Consider the following 12,762-nt stretch of genomic DNA (forward strand, 5'->3'; position numbering starts at 1 on the left):
GAAAACAGGTGTTCGCGTTGTTCTTTTCCTCTCGACTGACAACTTCTTTCTGGCTGAGGAAGATTATAAAGATCCTCAGCCAATATGCTCTAGTAACTTCTACAGATCTGTCAGAGATGAAGCGCGGAGAACATTGCAGCTACTTCCACACAAGTATCCGCATGCACTCTGCAATTCATTAGTTATAATGCACAAAATACAGCTTGCTCATTAAAAACTGTTAACTAACAATTTAATTGGTTGCAAATTACAAAACGCAAATCGCTTGTTATTGTTGCTTTCGGCATGTCAATCATATTAATAATCCAATGAGAACACGAAAATCTGGGAAACCAGAACTTGCGTGTATCTTACCATTCGAGACGAGTGACGGGTTCAGGTGGGTAATTAACAACTGGTAATATAATGCAATGAAGCTAAACCTCCAGGCGACTGAATAATGAGCTTGTGACAGACTTTGGGACACCAACCTGCTTACTGGCAGGTCCCTGAGAGGCTGGCAAGCTGTAAACAGCTATCACGGTGTCAGGAACATCTGCAGGGATCTGAACAGCCTGGAATTAGTCTGACACACCCAAAAAACCCACTGACACTGATGATTCAACTCCACCACTCACTGCTATTTCCTGAGGAAGCCTTGCATTAAAAAAAATCCACCAGGAAAAGAGACGGGTGCAGCAAGGAGTGTTAAAGGGGCGGCTTCCTCACACCATCTGTGAGGAAGATGGCAGGATTTGCCATTTTAAAGCACTTCTGAAGGGTTGCCAGGCGACAGTATCCTTGAAGAGGTGGGTCTCAGGGTCACTCGGTCATCACGTTGACGCTAAGGTTAACTGTGGGTCTTGACAGTTGCAGTTTGTATGAAATGGGTCAGGTCAGGGATTAGCAGTCAAACAAAAGCTGATCTTAAAGCTGAAAAAGCAGCACTTTAGCGGTTCAAGTGGAACAGAGCCGGGCTGATGCACTGGCAAGCTTTCAAGCATGTAAGAAACAAAACAGACTTCATCAAGTAGAAAAATTCAACACATGCAGACAAAGCCCTGCACTCTGCTGTTGACACTGAGGTTGCTTATCAGAATGATTTTATAATCTCTCTGTAGTGGTGACAGTAGTGGCTGGGAACCCCTGGTCAAAATTTCTGCTACTGTGAATAGTTGTGTGTAAGTAGATAATAAACTGATGTCTAAAAAGACAAATATGAAACATTACTTTGAATATTTTAAGCAAGATTAGAGCACTTTCTGTTTTATATAATTTTGGTGCAAAATAAAAGTTTGGGCACCCCAGAAGATTTGACCTCTCACATAAGTTTTGCCAAGGTTTCCAACCTTGATTACAGTTGCTTGTTAGGCCTATTTTCGTATTAGGCCAGAATTATGGAAAGGCCTGGGGATGCACATTTCACATCTTAATAAACACTCAGACTCCTAAAACCATGTCCCAACAACTAGCAGCTGCCTACTACTCTAAAGAACAGAGAATAATTGATGCCCACAAAGCTTGACTACAAGAAAATAGCTTTTTTTTAAGTAGAAGCTTTCTTACTTTGTAATGGAATTAAGACATGGTAAACAGAAAGTAGAGGTCAGGTTGAAAGAGCTGCTTGAATAATTGCTAGAAAACCAAATAAAAATAGTTTTTTCTTAAATAGACATTTGGAGTAGGTCTCCACGATTTCATAGAAATAACCTTAATGGAATCAGAAGTTTGGCATCCAAACAACATCCAAACAAACCAGATGAATGGCAGACTGCTTTTTAAAGATGTCGGCGATATCTTTCCTCAGCAAAGCCAGCAACTCGACCTTGAGAGCCTCAATATCAGGATTAGCTTGAGATGTGGGGGGCTTTGCAGGAGACGACGGCTCACTCGAGGGTGTGGTAGCGGTTTGCAAACCAGGCCTCAGATGTGTTTGAATAGTACTGCGGGTTTTAACATTTTTTGCTGCCATTTTACGCCGGCCCGAGTAAAACTTCTCAACAAGACAATCCACAAACCGAAACAGGACTGGAAATATGCCCAAAAAGCGCAAATAAATAACAATTTAATCGCGTCCTACTCCATCAAAGCTCAACCGGAAGTCCGAATGGCAGACTGCTACACTGAACAACGATACATTTGGAGCAAAAAAGTGCAGATTTTCATGAAAAGAACTCTCAAACTGCAGCACCATTTGTAGCACCATTTTAGATTGACCATGCTTTGGGTTCTTGTTGCAGGAAAATGACCTTAAACGCACCTCAAATTCCACAATGTGCAACCTCAAGAAATGCAAGCTAAATGTTTTATTATGGCTTTCAGATTGGGGACTGGGGACAGTACATCAATGTAAGCTTGTGGATAAATCTACTGTACATGCAAAAAATCTCTGAGTATTTAGTAAACAGAATAGAACAAGTAGCAGTGATGATGTTTCACGCTGTTTTCAAGCAAGATAACAAAAATCATCCTCCCTGAAATATTAAAGAAACGTGTCTTCTTCTTTAACGTTTTCTTTTTTTTGTGCCAGATGGGCACGATCATCTCTAGATTTTACAGAGGATGATCAGAAAAAGAGAAAAATACCAGGGAGAGGCAGTTTATAGCCAAAAATGTTTTGTTGGTGTCAGACATTGGGGAAGAAGACTGCTTCAGACAGCTTCAAGCTAATAGGAAGGCAACATTGACTCAAATAACTAGCTGTTCTGTATGCAGAACAGTATCTCTCAATGTGAAACATGTTGAACCTTGAAGCCGATGGGCTACATTGGCAGGTGTCACTAATGCTGGCTGCTATAAACATGAACCTGAGGCTACGTTTTATGCAGGCTGAAAACCAAAGGTTGTCAAACCTGATACAGCACAGTATCAGACACAATGTATGTAATACAATGTCCATTACTACAGTTTGTTACTACACTAATTTATGTGCATTTAGTTAATGAATCAGAAAATGTATTTTTATGCTTGGTGGTGTTTTACTCAGATTAATAGACCATAAACTGGAAATTTATTTAGTCTACTGGTGTTTATTACCCAGAATACTAGGTTGAAGGAAGTGTGGGATAACAAAGAAAGCTGATAACCACCATTCTGATACCTTTCACTAATGATCTGTTTTGTTGAGCCAGATGACATAAAGAAAGCCTGGCAATATTGAATTTACATTGGACTACACTCCTCATACATCGTCACACCACAGCGCTCACTTATTTGTATTAATGCTCTACTAAATAGTTACTTAAGTACAATATTCCAACACCTCTGATACAAGCGTTTCCCAAATAACAGGATACAGGTCATTTTTAGTTTAGGCCCAAAGCATTCATATATTTGAACTTCATGAAGGAGGATGATGTATGGAACTGGAAAAAAACATGTGTGTCCTTCATTCAGCAAAATCAATCACAGAAAATACCCATATGGAGCAATGATGTATTGAAGGTTTTTGTGAAATATGTTGCGTTCAATCAACATGGGGACACCGAGCAACCTTGAGGTTTTTTGGCACAGATGGAGTCAATTACTGTAAACAACAACTTTTCACTTTTACAAAGACACAAACAGGAAAGATTATTCAATCTTTTTTTTTTCTTGACCTGTGTTATCGTCAGACCCTCTCTCTGTGTTTCTGGCAAAACTGACGAGAACTTGTTTTTTCCAGTTTAGCCCGACAATTACCTGGACGGCCTTCTGAGACTGGATGTCAACTATGAGCACTCGATCCAAGGTTGGCTGTGTCACATAAATAAACTTGTCCTTGATGTTGACCGCTGATGACCACACACACCTCTGAACCGCCTCTCCTGGTGAGGTGGGGCACACTTCCTCCTGCAAAAACAAAGGCGCGCACACACACAGACACACACACACACAGACACACACCGACAGTGAGCATATTGTTTTTCATATTACAGGGAAATACGTCTCATTAAAAAACAATTACCTTCACCTCGTCATTTTTCTGTGTTGTTTACTACCTGCAGTCTTATCACCTATGCTGATGTGAGTCGTGCTATCTTGGCAACTTGGATAAATGAGCTTTACGTGGTCCAGCGAAATCTCGCTCCCACTTGTCCGCACATATTCTTCAACACAAAGCCCGCGGACAGTCTACGGCTGTTCAGCTTCCACTCCTGGCAGCTCTCGCCATCCTGGCTAACGGGCAACTCAACCAGCCTTATGGCTCAGGAGATTTCCACCTCTCACCCCCTTCCCTAGTCATCCAATCCTCCAGGCAGCGACCAGTCGTCCATTTCAGACTCTGTGGGACAATTTTGGGAGCTGCAAGGATGACTCCGGCATGTCGGGATGAACTCTTTCTCTCATATTTACAACCACAGAGGCAGCCCATGACAGGTCCCTTTTCACTGGCCAAAATTTCTTGGTTCGAGGGGCATTATTTAATATATGAACTTGACTCAACTTTATATTAAGAATGATGGGGAAAAACAGAGAGGAGGGATCTAAACTCTACTGCCGACCTCCCCAGTGATGTCGCCCATGTCTTCTCTGTAGGTTAATTTGCAAACAAAAACATCCAGCTAAGAGGTCATTTCAAGAAGCTAAATCACTAAATCAATGACACTGCTTTGAATTTTCTGGCTTGAAAGAGCCAGAAAGACAAGGATTTCAATTCTCTGTGACTACATTGTCCAGGTGCAGCGCCATCTATTGCTGTTTATTCCAAAACAGGTTGGAGAAGTCAGTTTTAAAAGTCAGAAATCCTTCCACTTTGTGAAGTAATCGTTGAGTCATTGTTATTGAACCCTGCGACACCCCTGCAGACCTACGCTGTGGTCATTTTGTTGCTAGGGGGGCTGCCAATATCCAACTTATTGCACCTTTAAGAAGTGAGAAATCGAACATCTGATGCCCAGCCGAGGGTGTGAATGGAATCCTCTCTGTATATGTGTGTTGCATATGTCAGTATATATGTGGGTGCAATCAATGTATGCAATTTATGTTGTAACTGACAGGTTTTAAAGACTGCAAACATTTGCTGTACTTCTTTATGATGGAAATGACTACAGTGTGATACAAAACAATATATATCTTTTCATCAAATACTGCAGTAGGACATTATGCTGCAGTGAATTCACACTGCGGTGTTGTATTTCTTTAAAAGATATTAAAAAAATACTAGTATGAAGTTATATTTAGAGGATTTTTACTCTCTACACTTGTGAATGTGGATGATGACATTTAAAGAGCTGCTGTGAGAAATGTGAGGCATCTGATATTCTCCAGCTAAGCCGCCGGATGATTTGTAGAGCTAGTACATTTGTGACACATAAGTCGTCTGTGGGGAGGGAAAGTGCCGAAAACAGTGAAGCAGCAACATCCAAAAGTGTCAAAAAGAGAAACTTTGTGGTAAAGTCACGGCACAATCATGTCTAATCTCTTGAGGTGTTCCTCCAAGCTCTCAATCCAAACTTCTGTAGTCTTATAGTATGACGTGATGCAACTTTCACAATATTTTTTTTAACATGTACTCATAACTTAGTTGGACCTAAAGCCTTTAGAGAATTCTCCAAGCAAATTTTTCAAAAAGCTACAGGTGAGTTCCAGCTAGTATTACCCTAAAGTGTTTTGTTTTTTTCCTTTTGAACTAGCATGCTAATTATCACCCTTGAGAGTAAACAAGGTCCTCTTGGAATACATAAGACTTAGAAAACACTTCTGTTAAAATTAGAGAAATATGGAGAGAGTGTTCAAGCTGTTGACTGAGTCCCGTCAGTTTTCTAAAATAAATGTGGCGTTTCTAAAATTCCAATTACTATATTTTATTTACCCTTTGACTGTTTTATGATTAAAATTGTCATTACAAATGTGAGGTTTATATACATACAAAATACATTTACATAAGTTAAGCATTTGGGTTCTCTATGCTCCTTCTATTCTGGAAACACCAACAGCTACTCTTCCACTCGTTGTTCAGTCTAAGTTCCTCATGGTCACACCACACCCTCCTGGTCCAGTTCTATTACTCGGTTCTGTTACTCGGTCATCACGAGTAGGAATGAGTAAGGTGGAGTAGGAAAATAGTAGCGCAGTTTACTGCGTGGATATGGAAATTATTTGGATTGTACAAAAGACCGAGAGCATGATGGTAAAGTGCAAACTGCATCCATCTGAGCGCATCCATCCGTGTTTCTTTGATTTAACCTTTACCAACACCCAAAAATGTGGAACGTTTAGTACGCATTTGAATTTTTCCTGCCTTTTTCTGTCTTAAATACTGTAACTCACTTATGATGTGCATCCCACACTCAGCAATAGGCCATCTTTAACTGCTCTCGAATGCAGCAGCTAGGCTGCTAACAAAAACTAGCTATATTTTTGCCTTTACAAGCTTTCAGTTCCAGTGAAATTCAGAATTCATTTGAAAATTTTATTAAATAAAGCCCTACATGGCCCAAGTTCCATCTTATACAGGGACATGTGCTGAGACATTACTGTGGCAGTTGGCCTCTCCGATAATCTGTACACACTCTTTTAACTGTTCCATGCTCTTATTTTAAAACCAGAGGGGATCATTTTGAGGTTGTAGCTCCTACATATTGGAACAGGCTAAATCTGTCGTTTGTTTTAAACAAGTGCAGAGAAAACGTTTTCTGCAGTCATTAGTTTTTAACCTTTTGTCCTTTTTCATAACTATTCTTCTTCTAATGTGCAGGGGAAAATCTAAGGCTGTATCTTTAACTCACATTTGTATATTTAGACATGTATAACTATCTTTAATTTGTGGTCTTCACCAAACTGTGAAGCACTTTGTATGTTTTAAAAGGTGCTATAAAAAATAAGCTATTGTTATTGTTTACAGTAAACATTAAGACAACCACCGCACTTAACATAACCTTGTAGCATATGTAATAAAAAACAAAACAAAACTCATAAGACATCTGATTGTCCTTTGTTCCACAGGAAACCAAATAAAGATGCTTCCTGAAGCAGAATTGGACGTTATTGTGTTTTCTTCCATACGACATGTATCGCAGTTGAGCAGTCTATCTGGTGGATTTGGATAATGGATTGGCTGTGCATAAGCAATCAATCCTCTGTGATGGAGAAAACGTGAGCACTGTGCTGGGAAACGGCCTCATGTGTTCACACCGCAATCCACCAAGACAAGAGTGGAGTGCTGCAGTGATTGATATCCTAATACAAACACCTCTCAGAGGAACGCTTGGCTGATTGTTGCGCGTTCATGGCATCGCTTTATGTATAACAGCCGTCCAATCAGTGCAGAGCTCCTGGATGAAAGGCAGCTCAGAGGAAAGCTGCTATTCGAGAACACGTGTAAATCTAACAGGTATCTATCAGCTGGGTGCTCTGAATGTTTTGCTGCTTGAAAGCTTCAGTGATAAACGGTGTCTCAGTAGGGGAGGCTTGGTGTAAACAGTCCACTGCCATCTGAAACTCACTCTGACTGCATGAGTTATGTTAGTGAATTAACACCATGACTCAGTGGGTACCCTACGTGTCTAGTGGACATTGTTTTCTTCAATTGTCCATCCATTTGTCCATTTCTTACCACTTATCGGGATCCAGGTCGTAGGGCAGCAGTCCAAACACAGATGCTTAGACCAGTCACTGCTTCTAGCTCTTCTGGGGGGTAACTGAGACATTCCCAGGCCAAACAAGAGATGCATCTCTCCAGCTTTCTTGGGTATTCCCCTTGATCCCCACTTTGGTGATATGCCCAAAACACCTTACCTTGAAGGCATCTTAATTAGATGCCCTTTTCGGAGAAGCGGAGGCTTTACTCAAGAATGACTCAACTCCTCACCCTCTGTTATGCCCAGACACCCTTTAAAAGAAGCCAATTTCTTGAATCTGCAACATTGATTTACTTTTTTCTGTCACTGAAGGTTGTAGACACAAGCCTTGTCAGTTGGCTTGTGGTCAGTCTAGGAACCCAGACTGACCAATAAATCGACAGCCTCATCTTCAAACTCAGCTCCTCAGATCAGTACTGCATCCACATCAGTACACTGCACCAAGCCTGCCTGTCAATCTCTTGCTTTACTCTTCCCCCATTAGTTATCTGACAGAAGGAAAAATAATGACATATTTATTTGAACAATGTTATAAAAATGACTGTTTGAGCCTGTTGTTTTTACAGGTTTACAGAACATGTTTGTTTTTCTTACTTCAGTCAAAACGGCTCTAATGAAATTATCTGGTAAATGGGGAGGAGATGATGGAGCGCATCATCTCATGGGTAAATTGGCTGCATGTCTCTACCTGTTAGCCCTGCCCCCATCACCCTAGCTGTTGAGATGGATTTTTCCACCAAGGACGACTCTTCTTGTCTAGTCTGATCTTGATTCTCTTTGGGGTTTCTCTGAAACATGTTCAAATTAATCTATATTGCAATGGAAAGCTTTAGGTCCATTCATTTGAAAATCAGGAGAAAAAGAAGGGCATTGCTGACATAAGATAATTACACTATCATTTATCAAGTGTGTGAGAAAATGCAGATCTACATTTAAATCATATTTGGAATCACTCATATCAATATTGGACAGTTTAGTGACCATCAACTGTTGAGCGTTCAGCAGCTTAGCTGACTCTGAACCTCAGATAAATCCAACTGCTCACAGAAGCTGTCACTCCGTTGGATAGCATGGCACTTGATGTGCAGGATATAAATAGTGAATAACACATTACATCTTTTTCAGAGACATTAACAAACACTCCTGTCTGTTCACAGGACTCCACTGTAAAACACTAAGATGCAAACACTGACATTTTTGATCTATGCAAGCCAAGGGCTTACAAGACTATTCAACCACCTCTTCTCTGCTTCCAATTCATTAAATTAACTGGTCATTGACAAGATCTTCCAAAGTTAAAATAAAACATTTCACAGTGTTGCGAATTCCTGGCAGGCACAAATCATAACAGTCTTTGGACTTTAGGAAAAGAAATGGGTTTTGCGGAGAGGCATGAATTCATATTAAATAATGTCATTAAAATTATTGCAATTAAACTTGACGTATACTAGGTTAGGTGCTATTAATTTTCAACATTGGAGTTCTGACACTTATACAAAGGAAGAGGAAAATACCCTGTTAAATACACCATAGAGGTCTCCTCTTATGCTGCATGTCGGCAGAGAAAGCACAATAGGGCTCACACAAGTATTTTTCTTTTTTTTACACTTTATACTTTTGGATACATTAACAGTGTTTCTAACCAGAAACCCACTGTTGGTTCAGGTCTTCTGTAAAAATGTTTTAAAAATTATTACAATTTACAGTATTCTACACACTGCTTTAGAAATGCATTATAAACTATAATCTGTTTTAACAGCAAGGCCCAAAACTGACACTAGATATTCATTGAGAACTATTTCACTGCTCTTTGAAGACGGCAACCTTCTCCAGTCTCCCACCTTGTGGCTACATATAGCTATGACCGACTTCTGATATGCTAGCATTGCCTGGTTGAGTTAGACGTCTTTACACATCTTGCTGTTTTACTGGTGGCTTACGAAACACCTCTGGCAGCATTACTACCACCTTCTGACTGGACTTGGGCTTTACGTACATTTTTAATGATGGAATATAAAAAAAAGTCACTGAATCGTAAATGTTTTCTGACGACTCACCTGCAGAGCCAGCAGCTTCTCACTGGGTTTAATATGCCGTTGGATCTCACATGCAACCGGCTGAATGACTTTGATCCCATCTTCATAGAACACATAGAACATGTTGCCAATGCCGAGACCTGCGAGAGAGTAACAACAGTGCCGTTATATACGTGAAAAAGCTTATGAGACTGCACAGTATGAACATTTGGAACGGAAATAAGCATATAACATTGTTATCTACTCTCGAAGCATCAAATCACTTAATCCTTCTCATCACAGTTCAGTAACCCTATTACAGAAATTCAATTAACTCAGTTTAATGAATGCTATAGTGGAGCAGAAGCAGTCTAGACGTACCTTCTTCCCGCCACAAAATGTTTGCCACTGCAAGGAAGGAAAAAGAGGGAAGCACAGATGAAAATAAATGCAAGAATCAATAGTGTCCCTTTGTGAGAACTAACACCCAAATACTGACTCCTGTTGAGGCAAAGAGGAAAGTAGACCACATGAAAGTTTTATGGAAGCTGTCTGTCTGACACCAAGTGCAACAAACAATCGATGGAGCCCTCTGCTTGGAAATAATTTGATTCCAAACACTGGAAAATGGAGTGCAGGCAACAACAAGTACTGTAAAACAGCTTGTGATTTTTGGATGCTGCAATCTTACGAAGAGAGAGGAGAAAAAACCTTAGACCTCAGATCATCATCTATCAATATGAGCGTTATGGGTAAGCTGCCTTAGACACCCATGAGTAGTCCACAGGTTTCAGGCTCAGATGATTATCATAAGTCATTAGGAAGGATTAATGTGCTGCTTCTTCAGTGGCATGAAACCTGTTTTGGCTGCTATAACAGGTAATTTCTCATTAAATTCACTTAGAAGTGACTAATGACATGAAATGTGGGATGAAAGCCACATAACACCCTGAATGTTCACTGGCGACCTAAGACACAGACTGACAGTGGGCTTTCAAAGCAGCCGCTGGATACTCTGAGAGAAAAGATGACATCATAAGACTAAATAGTGAGAAGAAAATCTAGAGCTATTATATACTTTCCATGTAAAGATAAGAGCAAATTCTTCCACTCAATCATTCTCATCCCCCAACCCGCCACCACCACCACCACTATCATCTCACACTGGCTTTTAACTGTGACCTTCTCTCATTGTTCATGTGTCCCCCAGTCTTCTCTCTGCTTCCATTCCATCTTCCATTTTCATGCATTTTCAGTCTACAAACCAATCTCCAGGCCAATTCACATCCGATTCTAATCTCGCCTCTAGTGCAGTGCTCATTCCCGCAGCCTCTTGCTCAGGTGGACGGATGCAGAGAAAGAAAAGAGAGCTGAGACAAAGCCAACCAGACACCACTGTGCTGTTAGTCAGCCTTAATCTTTCAAAAGTGCTTTGTCAAGTCTTTCCTGTGCACTCTTGCATACCTTTTAGCTCATTAAAAGTTCCACAAAAGGAGCGGGGTGTATAGCGTGGTCTGGAGGATCGAGGAAGGAAGGAAGGCAAGGACAAAACAAAAAGGAAAACAATACAATTTATTTGAGATCTGCCAAAAATGGAAAATGGAAAAGAGGAGCTGAGATGAGATCTTGTGTGCCCCGGTCTTTTCCAATAGTCCACAGTATTGATGCTATTCATCACTTGGCAGAAACACTGTGGCTGTTCTGCGCATACAACGAGCCCATACATCAACTTCATCATCCATATAACAAAACAAGCTGGCTGCCACTGTAGGCAGTGAGTTCACTCTTTCTGGCCGTAATAACTATGTTTCCACTGGGCTCCAAACATCGGGGACGCCATGCTCACCAGCCAGTCTGGCCTCCGCAGTTCCTACCCGTCAGCAAGGTTACATAAATTCAATTTGTTTACAAGAGCACGCTGCTGCGACAGTGGGCCAAACAGCCCGTGGTGTTCACCACAGTGGCATGGCAGAAGACAGTATAATACAGCTAAAGTAATTGGGTCACAGTAGATGCAAATGTATAATGAAATTCAGGATGACTGCCTTAGGTGTTCAGCTTTTTATTGCTCTTTCCAGGTATTCTTTACGAAGTTTCTTGGAAAAACTGACCCAAGACTTATGCTTTAATTATAAGCTCTACACACATACACCTTCTCAACAGTTTGGAAGTACAAATCCTGCTCGCTGCTCTAGCATTATGTATTCAGAAAGTGAAAAAATAATGCTCGAGAAAACAGGCAGAAATATCATTCTTCCTCTTCTTTCTTTCATCATCTACACTGATACAAAAGTCTTTTGAGAACACTGATAGCATGCAGAGCAGGTACCCCACAAATCTGTGTAAAGCCAAAAAGATTTTTGCATGTGCCTGCCAACTCCCACTTGCAGTACATTGCGGCCTGGATCAAGATGTCTTAGGACTCTCTCCTTTGGCTCTTAGCCAAGCCCTGTAAACCTGGATATCAGCAGAAATTTGTCTTTAATGAACAGTGTCTAATACTACTTTTCAAATGCTCCTTTAAAAAAAAAAAAGAATAGGTAAATGCATGTTCCTTTTACCTACAACCCCAAAATGTTCTCTTTTTAAAATTTTCTCTGTGCTGATTTTTAGAATTAGGTAGTTGATCAATTTTCTTGTAGGTGTTTTCAAGAAAGACTATTTTCTTAATTTGCTCTACACTATGAGTTATTATGAAGCGCCTTGAGGCGACTTATGTTGTGATTTGGCGCTATATAAATAAAATTGAATTGAATTGAATTGAATATGAGTGACGCTGCCTACAAGTGAACAATACAGTACTTTCAGCATGAATGTCTGTGAAGCTTCTCTGTCATCCAGGTCATCGTAGACGTTGAAGACGTTGAAGACGTTTCACCTCTCATCCAAGAAGATTCTTCAGTTCAGAACTGAAACTTCTTCTTGTATGAGAGGTGAAACGTCTTCAAGCAACTTGAAGAAGTCCAGACACTTTTCTTTCCAAGCTCCTTAGACTTTCAGCATGAATAAAAAACATCGGTTTTGCCACACGAGATATCTGGATTTTTGCCTAAATGTCTCTGATTTAAAGTGAAAAAAGCTCAGGAATTTACCTGAAACTTCGTTTAGAAGTCAATTATAAATCTAGGGAGGGAGTTCAGGAGGTAGAGCAAGTCATTTACTAATCAGAAGATTGGTGGTTTGATCCTTCGCCGTGCCAGTATGCA

The 12,762-nt window shown here is 40.4% G+C and overlaps 1 protein-coding gene across 3 annotated transcripts in view; it reads right to left on the minus strand.

Annotated features, from left to right (window-relative positions):
• fstl5 (follistatin-like 5) overlaps window positions 1-12,762 on the minus strand; it is a 190,816-nt gene that overhangs the window by 12,626 nt on the left and 165,428 nt on the right. For all 3 annotated transcript variants that reach the window (XM_005726504.1, XM_005726503.1, XM_013909182.1), the window contains 3 exons: window positions 9,938-9,964; window positions 9,599-9,717; window positions 3,661-3,810 (listed from right to left, as the gene is read on the minus strand). In XM_005726504.1, coding sequence (XP_005726561.1) covers window positions 3,661-3,810; window positions 9,599-9,717; window positions 9,938-9,964 — 296 coding nt within the window. The remainder of the gene's footprint in view (window positions 1-3,660; window positions 3,811-9,598; window positions 9,718-9,937; window positions 9,965-12,762) is intronic.

This window comes from Pundamilia nyererei, unplaced genomic scaffold, assembly GCF_000239375.1.
Source record: "Pundamilia nyererei isolate P.nyererei 1_Seehausen unplaced genomic scaffold, PunNye1.0 scaffold00020, whole genome shotgun sequence".
Classification (NCBI taxonomy): domain Eukaryota; kingdom Metazoa; phylum Chordata; class Actinopteri; order Cichliformes; family Cichlidae; genus Pundamilia; species Pundamilia nyererei.